General features: G+C 40.3%; 2 protein-coding genes across 3 annotated transcripts; both read right to left on the bottom strand.

Moving 5' to 3' along the window:
* Positions 1 to 2,489: 2,489 nt before the first annotated feature.
* mif4gdb (MIF4G domain containing b) lies at positions 2,490 to 8,801 on the bottom strand (the record flags this gene model as incomplete). 2 transcript variants are annotated; one of them, XM_080724006.1, is made up of 7 exons in its annotated part: positions 8,755 to 8,801; positions 7,691 to 7,797; positions 5,837 to 5,946; positions 4,948 to 5,103; positions 4,724 to 4,816; positions 3,308 to 3,418; positions 2,490 to 2,606 (listed from the first exon to the last, which is right to left on the bottom strand). In XM_080724006.1, the coding sequence occupies exons 2-7, from the start codon at positions 7,767 to 7,769 to the stop codon at positions 2,490 to 2,492; spliced, it is 666 nt and encodes a 221-aa protein (XP_080580132.1). In that variant the 5' UTR covers positions 7,770 to 7,797; positions 8,755 to 8,801. The 2 variants fall into 2 exon arrangements, with proteins under 2 accessions (XP_080580132.1, XP_080580131.1); XM_080724005.1 differs by having other exon boundaries at positions 7,691 to 7,816; positions 8,755 to 8,799.
* A 1,062-nt stretch (positions 8,802 to 9,863) lies between these two features.
* Positions 9,864 to 15,209, bottom strand: LOC308283796 (mitochondrial thiamine pyrophosphate carrier-like). The gene is made up of 6 exons (XM_080724291.1): positions 15,077 to 15,209; positions 14,218 to 14,373; positions 13,296 to 13,466; positions 12,511 to 12,694; positions 11,221 to 11,351; positions 9,864 to 10,589 (listed from the first exon to the last, which is right to left on the bottom strand). The coding sequence occupies exons 1-6, from the start codon at positions 15,206 to 15,208 to the stop codon at positions 10,410 to 10,412; spliced, it is 954 nt and encodes a 317-aa protein (XP_080580417.1). The 5' UTR covers position 15,209; the 3' UTR covers positions 9,864 to 10,409.
* Between the last annotated feature and the right edge of the window lie 5,905 nt (positions 15,210 to 21,114).

Raw genomic sequence — 21,114 nt, 5'->3', positions numbered from 1 at the left:
GTTCACAACCTGCCAATATAAGACCTACTGTAACTCTTAAACAGTAGGGGGGCAAATCCAACATTTCTATTAGCACCCGGATGACAAAATATCTTGACCTGTATTGGATTGACAGCTGTACATGTAATATTGGCAACGTTTGCATTTCAAAGAAAACAAATGTGAATTCTGATTCCTACACGTTACCTGGCTTTATGATAATGTCACCCGAAGCCGCATATTAGTATTCATTATTGAGACGTTAACAAAAGTCTATATTAAAGTTTGAGCACATCTTAATCTGTAACAAAATAATCCCTGAAATAAACTAAAACAAACGCTTTTTCTGACACTTGAATCGTGACTAGCACACGTAGGAAAACCACACCTTAATCTGAAAAGTGGCAGAGATGTGTTAATATAAATGTTAATATAAATTATTCCACACAAAAAAACAAACCTTGAAATGATTGAACATATTTCAGTCAAAGCAATCCAAACATATTGGAAAACTAACAATCTTTTTTGTCAAATATATACCATACTCACTGCCAAAATAATTGAAAACAACTGTTCACTGTTCAAGTAACAGCTGAAGAAATACACAGGTATTTCTGAATTAAAACTAAAACAAAATGCACAGCGTACATCACTGTTTGGAATGTCCGTTGGTACTACTTTGGATCCATACAAAATATATATATAAAAAAAATGCAAATACCACAAAGTGTAAACCTTTTCTAAAACTGGAATGCCAGCAAGATGTGAACTAAAACAAATTACCTTTAAAAAAACAAAACAGCAACTTTCTCTTCAACTGGTATTCAAACCCATAAGCAACCAAATCAATCTAAACACACCATACCAGTATAGTGGATAAATCTCTTTAACTAAACCTCTTATTTTACCAACTATTTACAATTGCACAATCTGCATCCCCGGCTTCATGCCATAGGTGCAATCCTTCTAATTTAAATGAGCACTTCACCCATCTGTAACCGCAACTTCAAATAATCGGTCCTCACAACGCTCATTATAATATGGCACCATTTATGACTACTCACTCCGAGTCTCATTGGAGAGCCGTGGACAGCTCAGAAACCTGAGCTACCAGCGACATCATTGATGGGGATTCCAAGCTAATATAAAATACATCCTTTCTCTTCCCGGAAAGTTGGCAAGCAGGAATGGAAAGCCATTTGTTTGGAAGCGATGTCCAAATTTGGAAGTGGTATCGATGAACTTCAGGTCGATCATCTCCAGAGTGCGGCAAGAACACCTTTTTTGGTCCCGTCTTGCAAGTTGCAGATAAGCTACATCCTCCCGGTAGGGGATCCTCACTGGCAGGTGAGCCAGTAGGATACATCAGTAGTGACAACACACAGAAATGTGTGTGCGGGGAGGAATTAGTTGGCACAATGATAGGGATTTCTTTTAAAAAGGAAGAAAAAGTTTTGACATCTTGTTTGAAATGAGCAAATCTGCCTAAGATGATGTCACTGGTGGGCCTCCTCTGAGACACAGGGTGAGCGGTCAGAAATGGTGCCTTGTTAAAATGAACATTAGATGAAGGTATGGTTGAAAATGGGCAAAGTGCTCCTGATTTAATGTCAACTTGTGCTTTGTTTTGCAGTGGGTGTCACGCGTGCCTTTGGGAAACGATAGCAGACGTTTCATGAAATGGCATGTCATTCGACACTTGTCACACAAAGCATGAATTGACCATTAGACGCCGTTGAGTGCCGAGTGTCCAAAACAGCTGATCTATAAACTCCCCAAAACAAGCTAATCTCGGCACACGATTCCTGGCATACTACTATGTATAAATCAAGCCATGTCCATCAATTTGTTCTATTCTACCACTTCCCAAAAACCCATATCCTAATGTTTCAATCTTTACTGAACTACCACTGACTGACAGGCGTGATTAGCCGCGCGTCGTCGATTGCCATCTTTCGTAAACAGTGGAAATTAAGCAAAGGAGGATTCTCTACGCATAAAGAAAACCGTATTCAAAGTGCTACTACTGTATTATTGGCTATAAAGTACTGTAGTTACTGACATCAAAGCCACACCCCCTGGGTCATAAAAAGGTTTTCTCATTAAAAAACCCCATTAGCTTTTTTTCCTTTAAGACAAAACATTCCTCAAAAATATTTGAATCCAGTAGAACTGTATGTTCTATTTGGTGAGACTGAACCTCCAAATCTGCAAGGTGTTCTATCAAGTAAAAACCTTTTTTCTTTTCTTTAATGCACCAGTTCTGCCGTTTTAAAAAGGAGCTTTTGGTCATTATTTCTTTTCTTTTCAAACTCAGCTTGTAGAGCTGCTAATTTCACGATATAAACAAAATCGTTTTAAACACCCTGGTGTCAGGGTTTAGGAAAAAATCTAACATTGGATGTATGACCCAGAGGGCCATGGTTTTGACGTCAGACCTCCGTGCCAACCTTAGCCTATGACATCACCTAAATAACAGGTGGGCTGAGGCACTGCCCCCCGGGGCGGCACTAGTCTGCCAGCTCGCTGTAGTAGTATTTCTGTGCCGTGTCGCTGAGTATCCAGCCTCCCGCCCTGAACTCCAGGATCTCCAGCAGCAGCAGTCGGGCCATGGAGGTCAACCCGTCCTGGAGAAGATAGGGATGGGTATCGTTAGGAATTTATAGATTCCACTTTATCGATTCCACTTCTTATCGTCCATAATGGGAAAAACATAAAAGTTTCTTCAGTCTTTTTAGCGTTAACAGAACTAATAGAAGCGTAGCATTAACTGAAGTAGCTTAGTGTTTATTTTTAGTACAAGTTGTTTATATTAGTAGTACCTGAGATAGATCCAATGCTTAAACCTTTTGTCCTAAAAATACTGGCATTAAATTGTTCCTCTAAACAAATTAATAATTACATGAATTATCGACTTAAACAAATGTAACGATGAAGAGCAACCTCTTCCATGTTTATTCCATGACAAAACAATGATAATTGTTGAAGCTTGTTGTATGAATTATTGGGATTTTATCATTTTCATGGGTACCCGATCAGCAATTTAGATTAGGTTCCTACTTAAAGGACAACTTCACCACTTTTCAACGTATATTCATATGATTCATATGATGGTAAAAAAGCAACAAAAAAAATCTACTCGGTCTGCGTCTCTGTTTTTGAACTGCCCACGACTCTCCTAAGAGACACAGACAGAGTAGAAAAGAATTGTGCTATTTTATCTTGAACATTAGTGAGGACCAGTTATATGAAGATAGGCCAAAAAGTGCTGACGTCGTCCTTCAAGTTGGCACCTAAGTTGGACAGTTGGACAGACAGCCAGTCCTACCTGCAGCAGGAAGCCGTCTCGCAGCTGGTAGAAGAGGTCGTCCATGCGCTGAGCGTTGACCTTCTCCAGCTGCTCCCCGATGCGGTGCAGCTGCAGCACCAGACAGTCCACCTGGAGGAACATGGAGGAACACAGGACAGCCAGTCAGAGAGACATCTACAGGTCCACAACAACAACAAAGAACACATCTTTCTTGAATTTCTTGAATCATTAATTCATTTACTGACATATCCCAAGTTATTCCTGTTGCTCCAGGCCGCCACGCCTGAGTTTCCCGACCTATTAGATTGAATTCAAAACAATCAAAAATCGGATCGCCGAAATCGGGTTCCTAAGTGCTCCAAAAACAGTGCTTCCGGTTTGGGGCCAACATGTTAGGCTGTGTCAATCTCTCCTCAGTTCACTTCCTGCAGCGAATGTGGCATGGATTTTACTGGGGTGGACCATGACGTGCACATGGATTGTGCACGATCCGTGCACAGTCGTACACAATGGACACGCACAGCGCACACGCCCACGTTAAAAGGTAGGAAAATCGCGGCGGTCAACCTCGAAAGTCTGTAATTTTTTAAAGGCAGTAAATTAGTTAACTCTTTCTGTGCCGATCCCGAACTAGTTTTTTTTTTTATTAATTCACTTACCCCGAGCTGCTTGTAGAGTCGTGGGTGGTCCTGGCTCGCTAGCCGCTAGCCAGCTAACCATTCTACTCTGTCCGACGATATATTCCATTAAAAATGGTTTAAAATACATTTTTGAGCTCCCCAATGTTCACCCAATGTTCGGCGCCGCTTCCGATGAGTACACAAGTGTGCCGATCCCGAAGTAGTCCGGCTTTTTTTAATGAAATGAATAAAATGATAAGAGGCCTTCTGAAGCCTGGCCTGATTTTTCTAGCTACTAGCCGCAAGCTAGCAACCTCCCGGCCGGCCGTTATTTGCGAACGAAATCGCCAATCTCCGCCTAATCCAATGAAAGACCACATCTTTGAAGGCTTATATCTCTGGATTGTGTCTTTAGGGAAGCGGCGCGAGGTTTATTTACGGCGAAATCGCCCAAAAATGATCTTTTAGATGACAAAATGGGAATAGCCATTCTGTTAGCATTATCATCCGGGACATTTCCATGACGTGCATGAACGTGAGCACGTGAGGTCCTGGAAGGTGAGGTCCTGGAAGCTAAAGCGCTCGCCTATGAGAGATACCCTGGCATTCTATGGCCCCTAGAGGGCGCTGGCACTAAATGAGTTAAAAAGGAGTAGTTCGCCCCAATAAATTACTTATTTTCTATCCAATAAATGTATAACCGGTAGAGTCAATCCAGTAAGAGACTGAGAGTCTCCTACTGAGCAGCCACCCACCCAGTTTGGTATAATCGTACAGTAAATTAAATAATGTAAGTTGATCAATAAAAGCTCACCTCGTCCTCATTGACCAGAGCGTCTGGCTGGGACAGTCTGAGCAGACAGTCGTACACCGGATGGACCAGAGCAACCATGGGCGCACTGTTTACCTGCAATTAACACATCAACAAAACATACATAAACCAACCGAAAAATTACACTAACAACAGTTACACCATGGGCATGCAACATCTGCTACTAATATAATGATGTCCCAAAACTGGATGAAAGCGTCTCGGACCTTGAGGTAGTCGAAGATGTTGCAGATGAAGGTGACGTAGCAAACCCACTCCTGTCGGGAGCGCTGCCTCAGCTTCTCGCGGTCCTTGAACTCCTGCTGCAGCCGGTTCAGCAGGTGTCTCCTGAACACGCTCCCATTGTTCTGCTTGGCTTCAGCCTGGAGAGAAGAAAACACCATCAGCAATTAACTACAGTATACAGAATCCATGAGGAAAGAAGTACACACAATCACAGTGCCATTACAGTTTCCCGCACTATGCAGCAGAGAGAGAGCTAGCTCACACACAGTCAAGTCAACTATACTTGGTGACACTGTGATTGGTCGGTAGGACTGTGAAGCATAGCAGAGCCTTGGGTATCAGAAGGTTCTCAGTTTGTTCCCTGAGTCATGTGATGAAGTGTCCTTAAGCAAGACACTGAAGTGAACTCCTTGCAAGGCTATCTCTGCCGTCGGTGTGTGACTGTGTGTGTGAGAACCGGTGAATCCAATGCACTTTGTAAACCACTTTGGATAAAGGCGCTGTGTTGTATATTGTATAAATGCACCATTTACCAGTGAAGTAGTCTGGGATCAACTCCCATTTCCTTTTTCTGATGCGGTCTAGAGCGCATATAACCCAAGGTGGAAACCAGAGCGCTGGCGCACCTCCAAAATGATTGCCCTCGTTAAAAATGTGTCTTTTTTTGTTTGGTATACTGTAATACTCATTTGGTAATTCATCCACCCGTAGCGTGACTAAACTAATTGATTCACATTATGTTCTCCTTTTTTCTACACCACATCACACAGCTCAGTTTTAGAATGAAAACCAGGCTTTCCTCCGTGTGGAAAGCCTGGTGACGCAAGGTAAGGTTACCCTGAATAAAGTAATAAACAAAACATAAGGAACCTGTACGATGGCGAAGCAGATGCGTCCAGCCTCTTTACTGAACACCTGGTCCATCAACGACTGGTCTATGATGACGTTAGAGACCTTCTCCAGGTTCACTGAAGCAGGATCTGGAAACACCACAAATGGCACACAGATAATAAGCTAGATTATTATACTGATGTTTTTCTTTTATAATAATCTTAAAAAGAGAACAACAGTAAAACTAAATGTAAATGACAAATCTATTCATGAACACACAACTCACAGTATAATCCAAGTGTCACGTATACTGTCATAATCCTCACTTGCATTTTCACTCGAACTTAACCATTTAAATTAAAACACATAACAGCCTCATGCTCAAACGAGGAGCACACCTGGACATGCACGCTGAGTTCACACGCCCGTGCACTCCCCCTGGCATTCCTGCTGGTGAGTTGAAGTTTATGAAATTATATATATATATATATATATATATATATCAAACATATAATTTTCCAAACTCACTCACGCTCTAACGCTCACGCTTATCTACGTTTATCTATTCACTCGCTTCAGCAACTGATCCCAAAGTTCACATGGTATTGGCCATTAGCATTATACCAACGCTGACGGAGCCCGAATTTCATTTCTCCTAAATTAAAGCTGTTTATTAGCGTTTTCTTAGCCTGTTGTCAGGGTTACGGTCCGTTCCTCCAGGCCATGGGATCTGTAGCCCCACACACACACACCCCTCTCTCTCACAGTTAGGAATGTGCTCTCTCTCTCTCTCTCTCTCTCTCATCTTCCAACGGGTATGAAACTCTCTCTCTCTCTCTCTCTCTCTCATCTTCCAACGGGTATGAAAAAACTATTTTGGAGCACATATCTTCGAACGGGTAAGGTCTAGTATATATATATGTGTGTGTATATAGTTTTACTGTTATGAATCATGAACTGCCATCTTCAATTCATCAAGTATTTTCTTTGCTTTTTCCTCCTCATTCACCGTGGCGTGAAGGAATGCGAGAAAAACAAGAATTCTAAACTATTGGCATCCTCGCGATTAGGCCTGTCACAATTATAACATAATCGCCTAATCGCAATTATTTTTATTATTATTATTATTTTGCATAATCGTCATAATCGTTTCCATGTTGAAACGTGTAAAAGAGCAGAAATAGCAGATCTACAAGCTTACATGTCACAAAGTGAACCGTTGTAAACTTGATGAGCCATTTCCGCTATTTTCAAAATACATTTTTTATATATAACTTGAGTCGCAGAGGGTTTTTAGCCAATTATTTGTACCCAATTTAGTTGTTATAACAATTGATTCCTCCCTACACACTTCTGTGTTGTCGCTGCTCTTGTATCCTACTGACTCACCTGCCAGTGAGAAGCCCCCACCAGGAGGACGTAGAGCCTTCGTCCTTCTCCTCCCGCCCAACACTCCCTGCTGACAGGTGCCGCCCCAGCCCATAGGAATACATGCAATGACCAGTATCACCCTTCCCGTCCGGCTTCCCTCCCCCGAACACGGACCAATTGTGTTCGCACAGACGCCCGACATAGCCGGTTGCACCACAGGGGATTCGAACCCACAACCTTCCGTGGTGGTTGGCAGGGACTTTACCACTGCGCCACCCGAGCACTCAAAATACCTTTCTAAGTATAAAATGTTTAAATATTTCAGTAATCTGCCCTGTGCAGTTTGTGATTATGAAGCCTATATGGCAAACAGAACTTAAGTTTGTATTCATATGTTCCAGTCTTCAATGCCAAAAACACAATTAAATCATTAATCGCAATTATTTGTATGACAATCGTCAATTAAAATGTGTAATCGTGACAGCTCCACTCGCAATATCATGCTTTATAAAGTGAACTGACCTTTGAGTGCCGTTTTCAGCAACTTCTGGTTCTCCGGGTCAAATGACTGGATCTTGAGGTCGTCTTTGGAGTTTTCCATCGTACATGTAGTGGATTATAGCATTCAACTGTATGGGAGATGTCGCACTGTGAAAAACACCAAACATGATATTTCATTTAACCACGACTTAAGCCCCATATAATCTGAGGTAAATATGATAAATAGCAAAGATAGTGAAAAAGAAGGGAACGTCTGCTTTATATTTTATTTTACCCAACAATTAGAACAATGTTTCGGCCATGTTTGTCAAATAGCAAACATAGGCCATCGAAAAGCAAGCTCACAAGTACAACACAGGCTTGCTGACAGGGCTATTTTCACTACTTTTACAACTTTTGCATCCAATGCCAATATGTTGAAAATAAAACAGCATAATGGCAAATAAACATTGCTTTCTATTCAATTAACAGCTGTACTAATCAAGGTAATCTCGTTTAACAATTTACAGATGAGAAGGTTCACACAAAGACTGTCAATGTTTTGTCATTATATAATTATGGTATACATATGTTTTCTTTTGTTTTTTTCAAACAAATATATTCAGTAATGTATTAAAAACATTGCTCTCATTGATGTGTCATTTGACAACTTCATTATCAGCCATTGTGATTCACCAACCAACCAATAGCTGATTAACGATTCCATTCATTTAACAAATTCATAACATTTAAATATGGCTAATGCAACGCCTGCTGCTTCATAAATACACGTTATTACAAGCATAATTAAAAGATTTAAAACACAGCCTTTACTGGTTCTGTGTGACATTAACGTTAAATCCACGACGACATTGTTGTTGTTGTTGTTGTTGTTTGCTAACTAGTTAGCAACACGACTTGCTGCAGTTTTAAGTTTTTTATCCCAGGTTTTAAGATGCTTAAAATGAAGTATTAACACCATTAACGGCTTCTAAATTACGTTATAACGTTTTGACAGCGTAAACATGACGTATTGTTGGAGAGAAGATGAATTAATACATAATTAATGTCAAATAAACAGCAACTTTGTCCACACTAATACTTACATTCCTGTGCACAGATTAGCTTTAGCATTAGCAGCAGGATCTGCTTGTTCTTCTTCTACGGTGATGAAAGCAGGATTCTCGTCCTGAAGGTTGCGTTGAGGCGAGGTTAGGTTGCGTTACTGCCACCTGCAGTGCAGAGTCATTGAAATGGCTCTGCTGCCACCTACCGGAGGTTAATTTAAAAGCAGGGCAAGGGAGGGATATTATTCAAAGAATGTGGAGTGGGGTGGAAAAAACTGCACTTTTGTTATAATTGAGCATTTCCATGCACACACTCGCAATAAATATGTTTAATAAATGTTGGGAAAGGGTTCCAAGAGTTACATTATGTAGAATTATTGTTATTTTGATCAACGTTTGCCTGTTATCGCTCCAATTGTAGCAACATCAATACAGCAACAAAATATTCAAAGTTTGGGGGTCTGAGAGGCTAAATCTCATCAAATGGTGGTCTGTGGCTCAAATGCTTAATAAATAATGGACCAGATATATGACAAACACAACCATTCTAGAGCTTTGCAAATATATCTGGTTCTGAATGTACTTCTCAATGCCAAAGTCAATTCTGTTAAATAAAAAAACAACTTTATTTTATAAAATAACAGAATGAGAACATATTTTTTTAAAGTCCACAGTAGACATATCGGTGACGGTCACCCGTGACACTGAATTTAGTTTTTCAATATTTAGTGACAGACAAAGATAAATATTACCTTTAGAACATGTGTACAGTACAGATATGTTTTAGGCACATAGATTATTATACAACCCCAATGCATTATTATTATCCAGCGCGTTTCCCCACATAAGAAAATAAATGTCATGAAAGACCCCTCAATCCCTCAAGCCATTTTTATGCAATTTAGCAGGCTTTCCTATTTTTTACATTCAATATCACAATATTGTCGCTGTCTGGTGGAAACCTTGTATGCTCTTTTTAATCCTTTCATTGGTTCAATATTTGTAAAACAAACAGACAGACTTGACCACTTTCACAAAAAAGAAAGAATAGCAAAAATAGCTAGCAAACAACACATTGTGAGCTTGTAAATCGTAAAGGTATGCTGCATTAACTTATGAAAAACAAAACAAAAAACAAAGTTGAAACATGGAGATATGAGTTGTCTGCCCGGCAGCAAAAAAACGTTTTCAGCCCATCTCTCTCTTAGTTGAGAGAGAGATGAAGCAGGGACCCCCACATCCTGTTCATGGATTCCATATATTTTCATCTTTTGACAGCACAATCATCAGTGTATTTTGGAGTCATGTCAATTTGTGTTTTCAGATATTTAACCATTTGAACCATCAATAGTTAAAAAAAACTTGAGTTTCACTCTGTACTTAGTCTGCTCTTTTTCCCCTCTACACCAAAGCTCCACATATGGACAGGGCACTAGGGTTCAAGTGGTTAATATAAAAAAGGAGAAAAAAAAACGTTTCTATCAAACAAAGATTTGGAGGACCCCCTGGAGGTCCCAGACCCCCTGTTGAAGACCCCTGATTTAAAGGATTATTTTCTATCAATTACACAGCCCATGTTCACCTCTCATACAACGTTCTTTCTGTGGACTCAGCCACAGATTGTTCTTATTCTGATTGTCCATCACAATAAAAGTGCCATGCACATTTTTATGAATCCTGAGTCTGTTTCCTCATCAGTGGCTTCCCTTGAGTCCTTGCATGGCGTTCAGAAAGAACTCGTACCAGAAGAAGGTGAATCCGGTTGCAAAAGCGGCTTTCACCAGGCTGGGGGAAAGGCCTTTGAAGAACCCTCGCAGGCCTTCTTCTTTGGCTATTTGCAACCCGCAGTCCATGAAGTTTCTGTAGCTGCGAACCTGCATGTAGGAAACACATGGAAACCATACACATCATTGATTAAAGTTCAGTTGCCACTAGTGATGGGATGATAATCGATATTATCATTTATCGTGATAAAAAACCATTTGCGATAATCGTATCGTGGAGATTTCATTTGTCGTGATATCGTCCTCCGTCATGCACTAGGGTCAATTCACCTTTATTTGGCGAGCTGCATATCCGGTACCATGTAAACCCTCTATTGGTAAAACGTAGTTATAATATACGTACTTTTTTTTTTTTTACTCTCTACCAAATCTCTACAATCTCTTCAAGCTCACAACGCCGAGGCATTGTGAGCTTGTAGATGGGCTATTTTCGGCAAAGAGGTATGGTGTATAGGGGAAAAAGAGCAGACTAAGTACAGAGTGAAAAGTCAACTTTATTAAGTATTGACGGTTCAAGTGGTTAAATATCTGAAAACACAAATTGACATGAATCCAAAATACACTGATGATTGTGCTGTCAAACGATGAAACTATATGGAATCTATGAAGAGGTTGTGGGGGTCCCTGCTTCATCTCTCTCTCAGCTAAGGGGTCCTTGGCCTGAAAACGTTGAAGACCCCTGCTTGTTTAATCCCTGAATTTAGGGACAGTGCAAACCTACCTGTCCAAAGTGAACTCTGGCCTCCTCGAAGCCACCGACCTGCAGTCTCTTCTTGAAGAGGTCCAGGGGATAGGTGAGTGTTTTGCTGATGACCCCGGCACCACTGCCACACAACAGACTGCCCAGGCTCCCTTGGATAGAGAGAGATCACAAAGAAAATACTCAGCTAAATTAATGATCATTTATTGTACTGGCTGACTGGATTTAATCGCCCGCACTTTGTAGCAATGATTACTATCAGAGATATGTGTACCCATTTGCGTGATTCTTGGACAATATGTGTCCAATCCAGAACTTTGACCAGAACTTTTTGACAGTTGAAAATGTGATATCATCCGACGTCGGCCCCTACTGCCAGTCTGTAGTAGTCCATTTGGTGGAGGGCCACCTTAAAAGAGCTATAGTCAACTTTTCTTGAAAAACGGATGCTAAAATAAAAATAATGTTTCGAAAATATTTTATAAAAACATAAGTTTCATGTTTCTATTAAAAAATTACCACAAAAAGCGTAAAATAATGATAAAATAATCATTTTGGCCATTGTCGGACTGACACTTTGTTTACATTCTAGTCTATTCTTTGATAGTGTTAGAATAGGATGTAAACAAAGTGTCGGCCCGACAATGGCCAAAATGATTATTTTTTCATTATTTTAGGCTTTTTGTGGTCAACATATATATGAAGCTTATTTTTTTATAAAATAACATTCCAAACATTATTTTTATTTTAGCATCCGTTTTTCAAGAAAAGTTGACTATAGCTCTATAGCAGGGGTCTTCAACAGGGGGTCCGCGACCCCTAGGGGGTCCGCGGAGGTACTGCAGGGGGTCCGCGAAATTATTGCTTAAAAAAAAAAAAAAAAAAAAAGGATTTCAAAAAAAGTTTTTTCCTTTTTTTTTTTTTTTTTTTCCATTTTCCACATTTATGTTAAAAAATAAATCATGATTCTATCCATTTTGAATAGCTTGAATACATGATTGCTATTGACATATTATTGACATTTGTTCTCAGTTAATAAGTAGTATGTTTAGAAATGGTTGTGGTACGGCCCACCCTGCTCGCTGTAACTTGTACATGTTTAAAATAAAAAATATGTCATAGCCCCGACCCCCCTACCTTACGAGGTGGTAGGGGGTCCCTGCTCCATCTCCCCATAAGTTTGGGGGTCCCCGGCCTGAAAACGTTGAAGACCCCTGCTCTATAGTATTGACTATAGTATTATTGAAAGGCAAAGGACACGTTTCCCAAAGAGGTTGAATGAAGAACACTTTTCTCTTACTGTGTACTGACCTTTAGAGCTGCCTCCTGCGTTCGTTAGCGGGGCGAACAGCTGTTTGAAAACATTGTAGAAGAAGAAGGTCAGGCCACCGTAGGGAAACACCGCCACCAGAGTTGGAACCAGGCCGCGGTAGAACGTCACCACTCCTCCTGTGTGGTACATGCTGGACACCGCATGTCTCAGGTTCTTGTACACCTGAAGATTAGGACAGAATGGTTAGCGTGTGGTTGCACTGACGTGAGCCGCGAGGAATTCACTGGGAAATGAATTCTGTCTTACATATATGAAACATATTGTTATCGTTGATTCGTTACCTTTACAACGAGGTACAGCTTGTAAGCATCAGGCATTCGTGGAATGAGCACCACAGCCAAACGTGTGGATAGCGCCGACCCAAAATGCACCAAAATTCGTTCCATTATGTCTCCCCTTTAATTATGCCAAATGGTATTGTGTTTGATATCATTGTTATCGTTGATTTGTCACCTTTACAACAAGGTACAGCTTGTAAGGATCTGGCAATCGTGGAATGAGCAACACAGCCAAACGTGTTGCTGTCAGACAGAAACCTCATCTCCATATTCTAACTTTATTATTATTTTGTCTTATCGCCCAGTGGGAATCAATAGGGAATCAATTGGTTGAGCTTCACACGACAGTTAGCTTACTGTAGAAGGTAGTCAGCAACCGTCAGCAACCACACTCGCAATTTCCAATTGCATCTTTCTAGTTTTCTTTTTTGTAGTTTATTTTTGTGTATGTCCCATGGTTTTCGCCGTGGCCCGCTCCGTCCCACCTTGGGTTCTCCCTGTGCAGCGAAGCGTGTCCGCAGCGTGTCCAGAGGCTGGCAGGCAGCCGTCGCCAGGCAGGCGGACAGACCACCACACAGGAAATGAACCGCTGGCGTCCTGCTGTCCAGCGACGTGGTCTCGTGGACGACCTCGGTCAGACGCTCGAAGCTGACAAACTGCAAGGCAAACAAAGGATTTATACTCGGGTAGTGAGAGTTAGGCTACGTGATTCTTTGATTATTAAATAGCTAAAAGTTTTTTTTTTTTTACCAAATTGTTATTAATTTTTCATTTTTACATTGAAAAAGCAGCCTCCTTTTCACAACATCTTTGGGGCAGTAGGTCAGTATTCATTTCGAACATACACATTATGCAGGTTACAGATGTTGAGAAAAAACTAACACAAAAACAAGAAAATACATCCACAGATCCTCTTGTATCTCTTGCTTTGTGAGTGTGTGCGGGGCTACCCTCTCTCCACTTTCTCCTTCTTCCCTCCCCTTTAAACCCACCCTCCCTTTGGGTTCCAAACATGACACAACTAATGAGACATGACACTGCATTGACATCATTGTATGTATAAGGCTTATGGTGGCAAAAAATAAAAACATAAAATACCCTGTTTCACAGTTTATAATTGTGCTTTGATCTTTTCTACAGCAAATGTGAGTGCATCAATAGATTGCCTTTTTGCCCCATTTGCTCTTGCAATTGATGCCTCCAACCCTAGAAAATTCAGAAAGGATAGCTTCCATTTTTGAAACAAAATGGAATGTGAAGGTTTCCACCTAGACACAAGGAGTTTCTTTGCTGCAGTAATTCCAGCAAAGAAGGCCTTTTTTCTAAATAGCTAAAAGTTAAAAACTCCATATTCTGATACTCATTGTACTACCAGACATAGAACGTTTTTGTGGATCGTTTATATACCTTCACTGCCCCATAGCAGACAGACAGCAGCTGAGCAGGGACGTGACCCTTCCAGAACGCACGCAGTCCCTCTTCTCTGAGAATGCAGCGCGAGGCTTGGAACAAACCCCAGTATTTACCCTCTGGACTCCGAGACGAAACTCTCTCGATCTGCAACTGTGGATCGATAATATAGAGCAGGGGTCTTCAACGCTTTCAGGCCAAGGACCCGTTTGCTGAGCGAGAGATGAAGCAGGGACCCCCACAACCTTTTCGTAGGTTCCATATAGTTTCATCGTTTGACAGCACAATCATCAGTATATTTTGGATTCATCTCAATTAATGTTTTCAGATATTTAATCACTTGAACCGTCAATACTAAATAAACTTGACCTTTAACGCTGTACTTAGTCTGCTCTTTTTTCCCTCTACACCACAACCTCTCGAAAATAGCCGATCTACAAGCTCACAGCGCGAGGTGTTGTGAGCTTGTAGATCGGCAATTTTTGTCAAAAGTTCTCAGAATATGGACGTTAGGGTTCAAGTGGTTAACATAAAAAAAGTTTCTATCACACAAAGATTTGGAGGACCCCATCCCATGTAGTAACTCTGAGGACCCCCTAGGGGTCCCGGACCCCCAGTTGAAGACCCCTGATATGGAGAGGAAGGTTTGATGGACAGGCCAGCATCATGTGTCAATGAACAAATTATGTGAACAAAAAATATATATATTATAATTATTATGTAACCATTCTGTTAATTGTGGTTTAATTTACTCAAAGCACAAATAGATATTACGCTTTATTAAATGGTCAGAAATAACAGGAAAAATTATACATTTTCGTCAAAATAAGGTAATAAGGTGCTGTCATCTTCTTACCTGGAATCTGATCTTAAGGACATCCATGGGGCTGACCAGGGCTCGGGTGACCATGCCAGAAGCCGACCCAGCCAGGGCTGCCTCCTCTGGGGTGGGAGAGGCACGCTGAGCCCCTGGGTCGAAGCCCACCATCTCTCCTCCACAGCAACAGCCTCAGCACTCAACACTATTGAGAGAAACATTATGACTTTATAATCTCTTTATATCTATTTATTCATCAAGTGTTATTTATTTAGATCAGTGGTTCTCAACCTGTGGGTCCCAAGGGGGTCCCCAAATTGTTTTAGGGGGGTCCTCAGATGATTAACCCATTCAGGCCGGGTACACATTTTAGTGTATGGGAGGGAGGGGCTTACAGTACATGTACAGTATGTTGCAACATATTTGTTTTTGTAGGCTAAATTCTGATTTAGGCCTAATAGGCAGGGTTGTTAGGGTTACTTTTAAAAAGGAATCCCCTACAGTTACAAGTTACTTGCAAAGAAAATGTAGTCAGTAACGTAATCTGATTATCACAATTTAAAAAGTAACTACTAGTTACTTTCAGTTACTTTTAGATTACTTTTTTGCAAAACTCTCTTTAATTAAATAAAACACGTTTTACCATTGATAACTAGACAAGAATATTGAGCCTATGAAATTAGGAAAAGGACAACAGAAATATACTAAAGCAAAATGGCAGTACTTTATGCTGATTCGACTTGATTATTTTATTGTTTGGCGTTATAACTTATTTGTAAAATTGATGAGGGCAAGGGGAGAATGTAATCCAGCATGTAACCCCCATCATTCAGAACCGTTACTGTAATCCAGATTACACATTTCAAAATGTAACCTGAGACTTTACAAGTTACCTGTTTTTTGTAATCTGATTACGTAATCCCGTTACATGTAATCCGTTACTTAACAACCCTGCTAATAGGTTAGGCCTAAATGGGTTAACTTAATGCGCAACATTGTTTCTCACTCAACAGTAAACAAACCAACATAAAGTTTAAGTGTATAGACTATAGAGAGTGCACATTTCTAAAATGACAACTTGAGGACTATTTAATACTTCTAAAATGACAAATTAAACAATTGCCAAATTGTCAAATATTAGAAATTGTGAAAATGTTCACAATATAACCGTGTCATACAAAATGTAATGCCTCAACGTCAGGGACAGGTAGGGGGTTCCCAGTTAAAATATGATTCTTTTGGGGGTTGCCTCCTGAAAAGGTTGAGAACCACTGATTTAGATGATTGTTAGCTGACTAACAGATGTTATGTTCTATATTACAAGGTTTGAAGGTCATCATTTTAAGAATAAAAATAAACCCTGTCGGACATAATGTGTCATTGCTTTGGATTAGCAGCACCCATCATCTTTGTTGCAGTTATAAAGTAGTTACATAACTGCACCAGATACTGCAGATCTGAGTATAATCAATGTAAACTTCAATAGCTCTAATTGGAAATAATGAGTAATTTCAGAGATACTTAGGGTGGGACTGGGAGCAAATGAATATGACACCTCTGTGTGAATATAGAATTAAAACCATGTTATTCATCTGATGAACTGTACTGTTTATTTATTTTTTCTTCCAGATGAGTACTGAAAAATGAAAAATTGTTGTGAACCTTGCTAGATTTCGATCAAGAAGTGTGTGTGTGTGTGTGTGTGTGTGTGTGTCTGTGTGTGTGTGTGTGTGCCTGCCTTCAGATCAAGACTATCATCATAGATGTATTATTATATTGAGAATTACTTTTACTATCCTATGATATGCAAATGTCAGAATCGATAAAATACAGGGGTCTTCAACGTCTCAGAGTTAAGGCAGTGGGAATGGGCCTTTATGCTGGTCCGTGGACCGTGGTCTAAAGCAGGGGTTCTCAAAGTGGGGTCCAGGGACCCCCATGGCCCCTATAGGCCTATATCAGCTATTTAAAAAAGATGGGGGTCCGTGGCCAATTACACACTATAAGCTCCTTGACTTGACGATTGAAAAGGTTTGAGAACCACTGCTAGTGCATGCACCAGTCTGTCTAGGTCAACTCAGGAGTCAGGACACACACGCACACGCGCGCGCACACACACACACACACACACACACACACACACACACACGAGCACCTTGACTTGACAGCTAGGCAGCAAGCTAAGCTAAGCTAAAAACAGAAGCTTTAAAAGCACAAACTAGGCAAAGTGCGTAACGTTACGAAGAATTACAGAATAGTGTTGGATAAACGTGCAGTCCACAGTGACCTACCTCGATATGAAAACACAACAGCAGGAAGAGAATAATACATTAAAGCTGAATAAATCTTCCAAGTCAAACGTTTACTTCCCCCACCCAGTCATCGAAGTGGTTCTGCTGCCATCTACTGGAGGCTCATTCAAAAAGCAGCAGGGATCGTTTATAAAAAAAGATGGGTTTATTCCAGGGGTCTTCAACATTTTCAGGCCAAGGACCCCTTAGTTGAGAGAGAGATGATGAAGCAGGGACCCCCCACAACCTTTTCATAGATTCCATATAGTTTAATCGTTTGGCAGCACAATCATCAGTGTATTTTGGATTCATGTCAATTTGTGTTTTCAGATATTTAACCACTTGAACCGTCAATACTTAAAAAAAACTTGACCTTTCACTCTGTTCTTGGTTTGCTCTTTTACCCCTCTACACCAAACCTCTTTGCCGATCTACAAGCTCACGCGCGCAAGGCGTTGTGACCTTGTAGATCTGCTATTTTGGCTAAAGTTCTCAGAATATGAACGATAGGGTTCAAATGGTTAATATAAAAAAGGAGAAAAAGGTTGCTATCACATAAAGATTGAGGACCCCCTGTAGTAACTCTGAGGACCCCCTAGGGGTCCCGAACCCCCTATTGAAGACCCATGTTTTAAAATAAAGATGGATTTATTCAAATGACGTGGGGTAGGACAAAGAAACAGCACTCGTGTTTTAATTTGGAATTCCCATATACAATACATGTTTTATAAATGTTGGGGAAAAAAGGTGTTGAACAGGTTAACACTCAGTTTAGCAGTTTTCTGCTGTCAATAGATATACAGGTTTAAATTAACCTTTTACAGTATAGAGCCTATCAGAGCATTGTAAAATATATCTGTTTCTGCATGCTGAATGTACATTTAAAGGGCAAAAAGGCCAATATTGTACAATATTGTATACTAGGCCTATGTACATCAATCAGCTTCCTCCACTCGTCACTTTTGAGAACTTAGAATTTTACACCACTTCCACATAAATCTATGGAAACAAAGTGATATTGTTTTAGATATGGACTATAGTTTGTAAATACAATTTACAATTCCATTCACAATCAGCAAGGACAGTACAAGGTAATTCATCAAATGCACAGCAATATCACAAGTAAACCAGGAACCTATCGTCAATCTAACAGTTAGGTAAACCTAATGAGGGAATATAGTCTCTCATTGGTGACCTACCTTTAAGGTCCTACCCAGGGGTCTTCAACTGGGGGTCTGGGACCCCTAGGGGGTCCTCAGAGTTACTACAGGCAGTCCTCCAAATATTTGTGTGATAGAAAGTTTTTTCTCCTTTTTTATATGCTTGCACTATATCCTGAGAACTTTATTCAAAAATAGCTTTATTCAAAAATCACTGCGAGGCGTTGTGAGCTTGTAGATCAAGAAGCTTGTAGATCAAGTTTATCAAGAATTGACGGTGCAAGTGGTTAAATTATGTGAAAACACAAATTGACATGAATCCAAAATACACTGATGATTGTGCTGTCAAACGATGAAACTATATGGAATCTATGAAAAGGTTGTGAGGGTCCCTACTTCATCTCTCTCTCAACTAAGGGGTCCTTGGCCTGAAAATGTTGAAGACCCCTGCTTCAAGGTCCTAACCAGTTGTATTTAATCCAGTTACTTCTGATTGCAGTTTTGCTTTGCACTCATATTAATTCCTGGTTGCTTATGAAAGTATTGTTTTGTCAAAGTAAAGTCTGTTGTAAATTTAAAAACTTTATTTAAAAAAAATAACAGCATGAGAACATATTTCTCCACAGTACACAGACACATTGGGACAGTCACTTGTGACACTGAATTAAGTTTTAAACTAGTAGTTCAATCTTACAGTGCAATAGGCCAGTGGTTCCCAAACTCCCCCCTGATTTTGGGGGCGGTCCCCAGATGATTAGCTTAATGTTTTCTCACTCAACAGTAAACAAACCAAGTCAAGATACCGTATGCATTGCGTATACAGGGTATCTGCACATTACTAAAGTGACAACTGAATGACCTTTAAGACCAAATTGTCAAATATTATGTAAGAAAGTGGCAAACACTGAAAATAGCCTAACTACAAGCTCACAGCCAAGCTATTTCTTCCACAATATTTATCTGTGGAACCGAGTCAACTAAATATAATCACTCAACTCCTAAAATGTCAAGTGCTTGTCAGGATGGGGGGTACTCATTTCAAATAATGATTGTGTTGGGAGGTCCCCAAGTTCGAATATGATTATTTTGGGAGGGTTGCAGTCTGAAAAGTTTGATAACCACTGCAATAGGCCAGGTGTGCAGTACAGTACAATCTTCTGGAACCAAGTGCTAACCTTTGTCCAGACAACAATACACAATAAATATTAACTTTAGGACAAGTGTACAGATATGTTTGCACAGAATCTATAATACAACCCCAATGCATTATTATTATACAGCATCTTTCCCCGCATAAGAAAATACATTAAAAAAAGAGCAATCCCTCAAACCATTTTTATGCCATTTTGCAGGCATTCCCATTTTTACATTCTATATCACAATATAGTCGCTGTCGGGTGGAAACCTTGTATGTCCAAAACGATAAAATTTCAGGAAATCGAGAAACAAAATATCCAGTGTAGTTATTATTTACTCTTGTTAATACTTTTCATCGGTTGAATCAATATGGTTTCAATATTTATCAAACCCACTGACAGACTTGACCACTTTTACAAAACAAAAGCAAAAATAGCCGAACTACAAGCTCACAACACATTGTGAGTTTGTAATTAGACTATTTTTTTGCGTGACACTGTTTACTGCAAAAACATAGAAAGTTGAAACATGGAGATACAAGTTTTCCGCCCCGACAGCAGTGCTATTTAACCTGAAACAGCAGTCAATAATGGCCCCAACTCTCCCTTTATCAAAACACCAAAACGAGTGCATTACTTTAGACAGTTCTGACATATTAGGTAGGACTCGAGTATCACAGATTCTATTCCTAGTAACACAGGCGATATGTTTGAATAGGATGAGGTACACGAATAATAAGTTATGGAAGATAACATTTTAAGAGACATCTTTTTGGTATTAAAATGATGCACAATTACGTAGATGAGGTACATAAATATGTCATCACAGAAGAGAACTCGACAACCTTTTAGGTATTAAAATGCTGCACATGAGATGAGGTACACAAACAAGTTGTTATGGGAGAGAACTTGAAACAAAAAGCTGCAAATAAAACCGATAACAAAGGCAATGCTGGTTATTATTGCTGGTACAATAATATCTATCACTTGAAGTATGGTTATTTCTAATAAGCAGAGGTGCTGCCGGGAAATGGAAGGTTCCCAGTTCGATCCCTGGCTCCTCCTGCCCAGGTTCGTGTCCTTGAGCCAGACTGCCTGAACCCCTAACAGCTTCTGATGAGCCTCTGCCGTCTAAAGTGTGCGTGAATGGGTGAATGCAATTCACATTGTAAAGCGCTTTGGAACAACAACAATAATAATACTACTTCCTCCCGGGGGGAAAATCAGTATTTTCAGGCTTCAGCCCAACCCAGCTGATTCGCTGCCCACAAGGAGCATGTGAGCAATTAGGGGTTAAGAGTCTTGCTCAGGGACAAACAACAACATCACTACCCAGGCCTGGAATCGAACCAGGGACAACCAGGGGCTCTGGTTCCCCCAGGCGGGGTCCCTATTAACCATTCAGTTATGCCGCCCCTAAAGGCGCTATACTGTATAAATGCACCACTTGCCAGAGCTGAAAATAAAATGGTGTATAGAACTTTAATACA

Source organism: Nannobrachium achirus (genome assembly GCF_963921795.1).
Source record: "Nannobrachium achirus genome assembly, chromosome: 4".
Lineage (NCBI taxonomy): Eukaryota > Metazoa > Chordata > Actinopteri > Myctophiformes > Myctophidae > Nannobrachium > Nannobrachium achirus.
Note: the sequence above shows the minus strand (reverse complement) of the source record. Positions and strands in the feature narration are given on the sequence as shown.

Excerpts from the sequence above, each read along its gene's own strand:
- LOC308283796 (XM_080724291.1), bottom strand. The coding sequence starts at position 15,208 with ATGGTGGGCTTCGACCCAGGGGCTCAGCGTGCCTCTCCCACCCCAGAG. Across the intron at positions 14,374-15,076 it reads TCCTTAAGATCAGATTCCAG|TTGCAGATCGAGAGAGTTTC; the intron begins GTAAGAAGATGA and ends ATCGATCCACAG. Across the intron at positions 12,695-13,295 it reads CTGCACAGGGAGAACCCAAG|GTGTACAAGAACCTGAGACA; the intron begins GTGGGACGGAGC and ends CCTAATCTTCAG.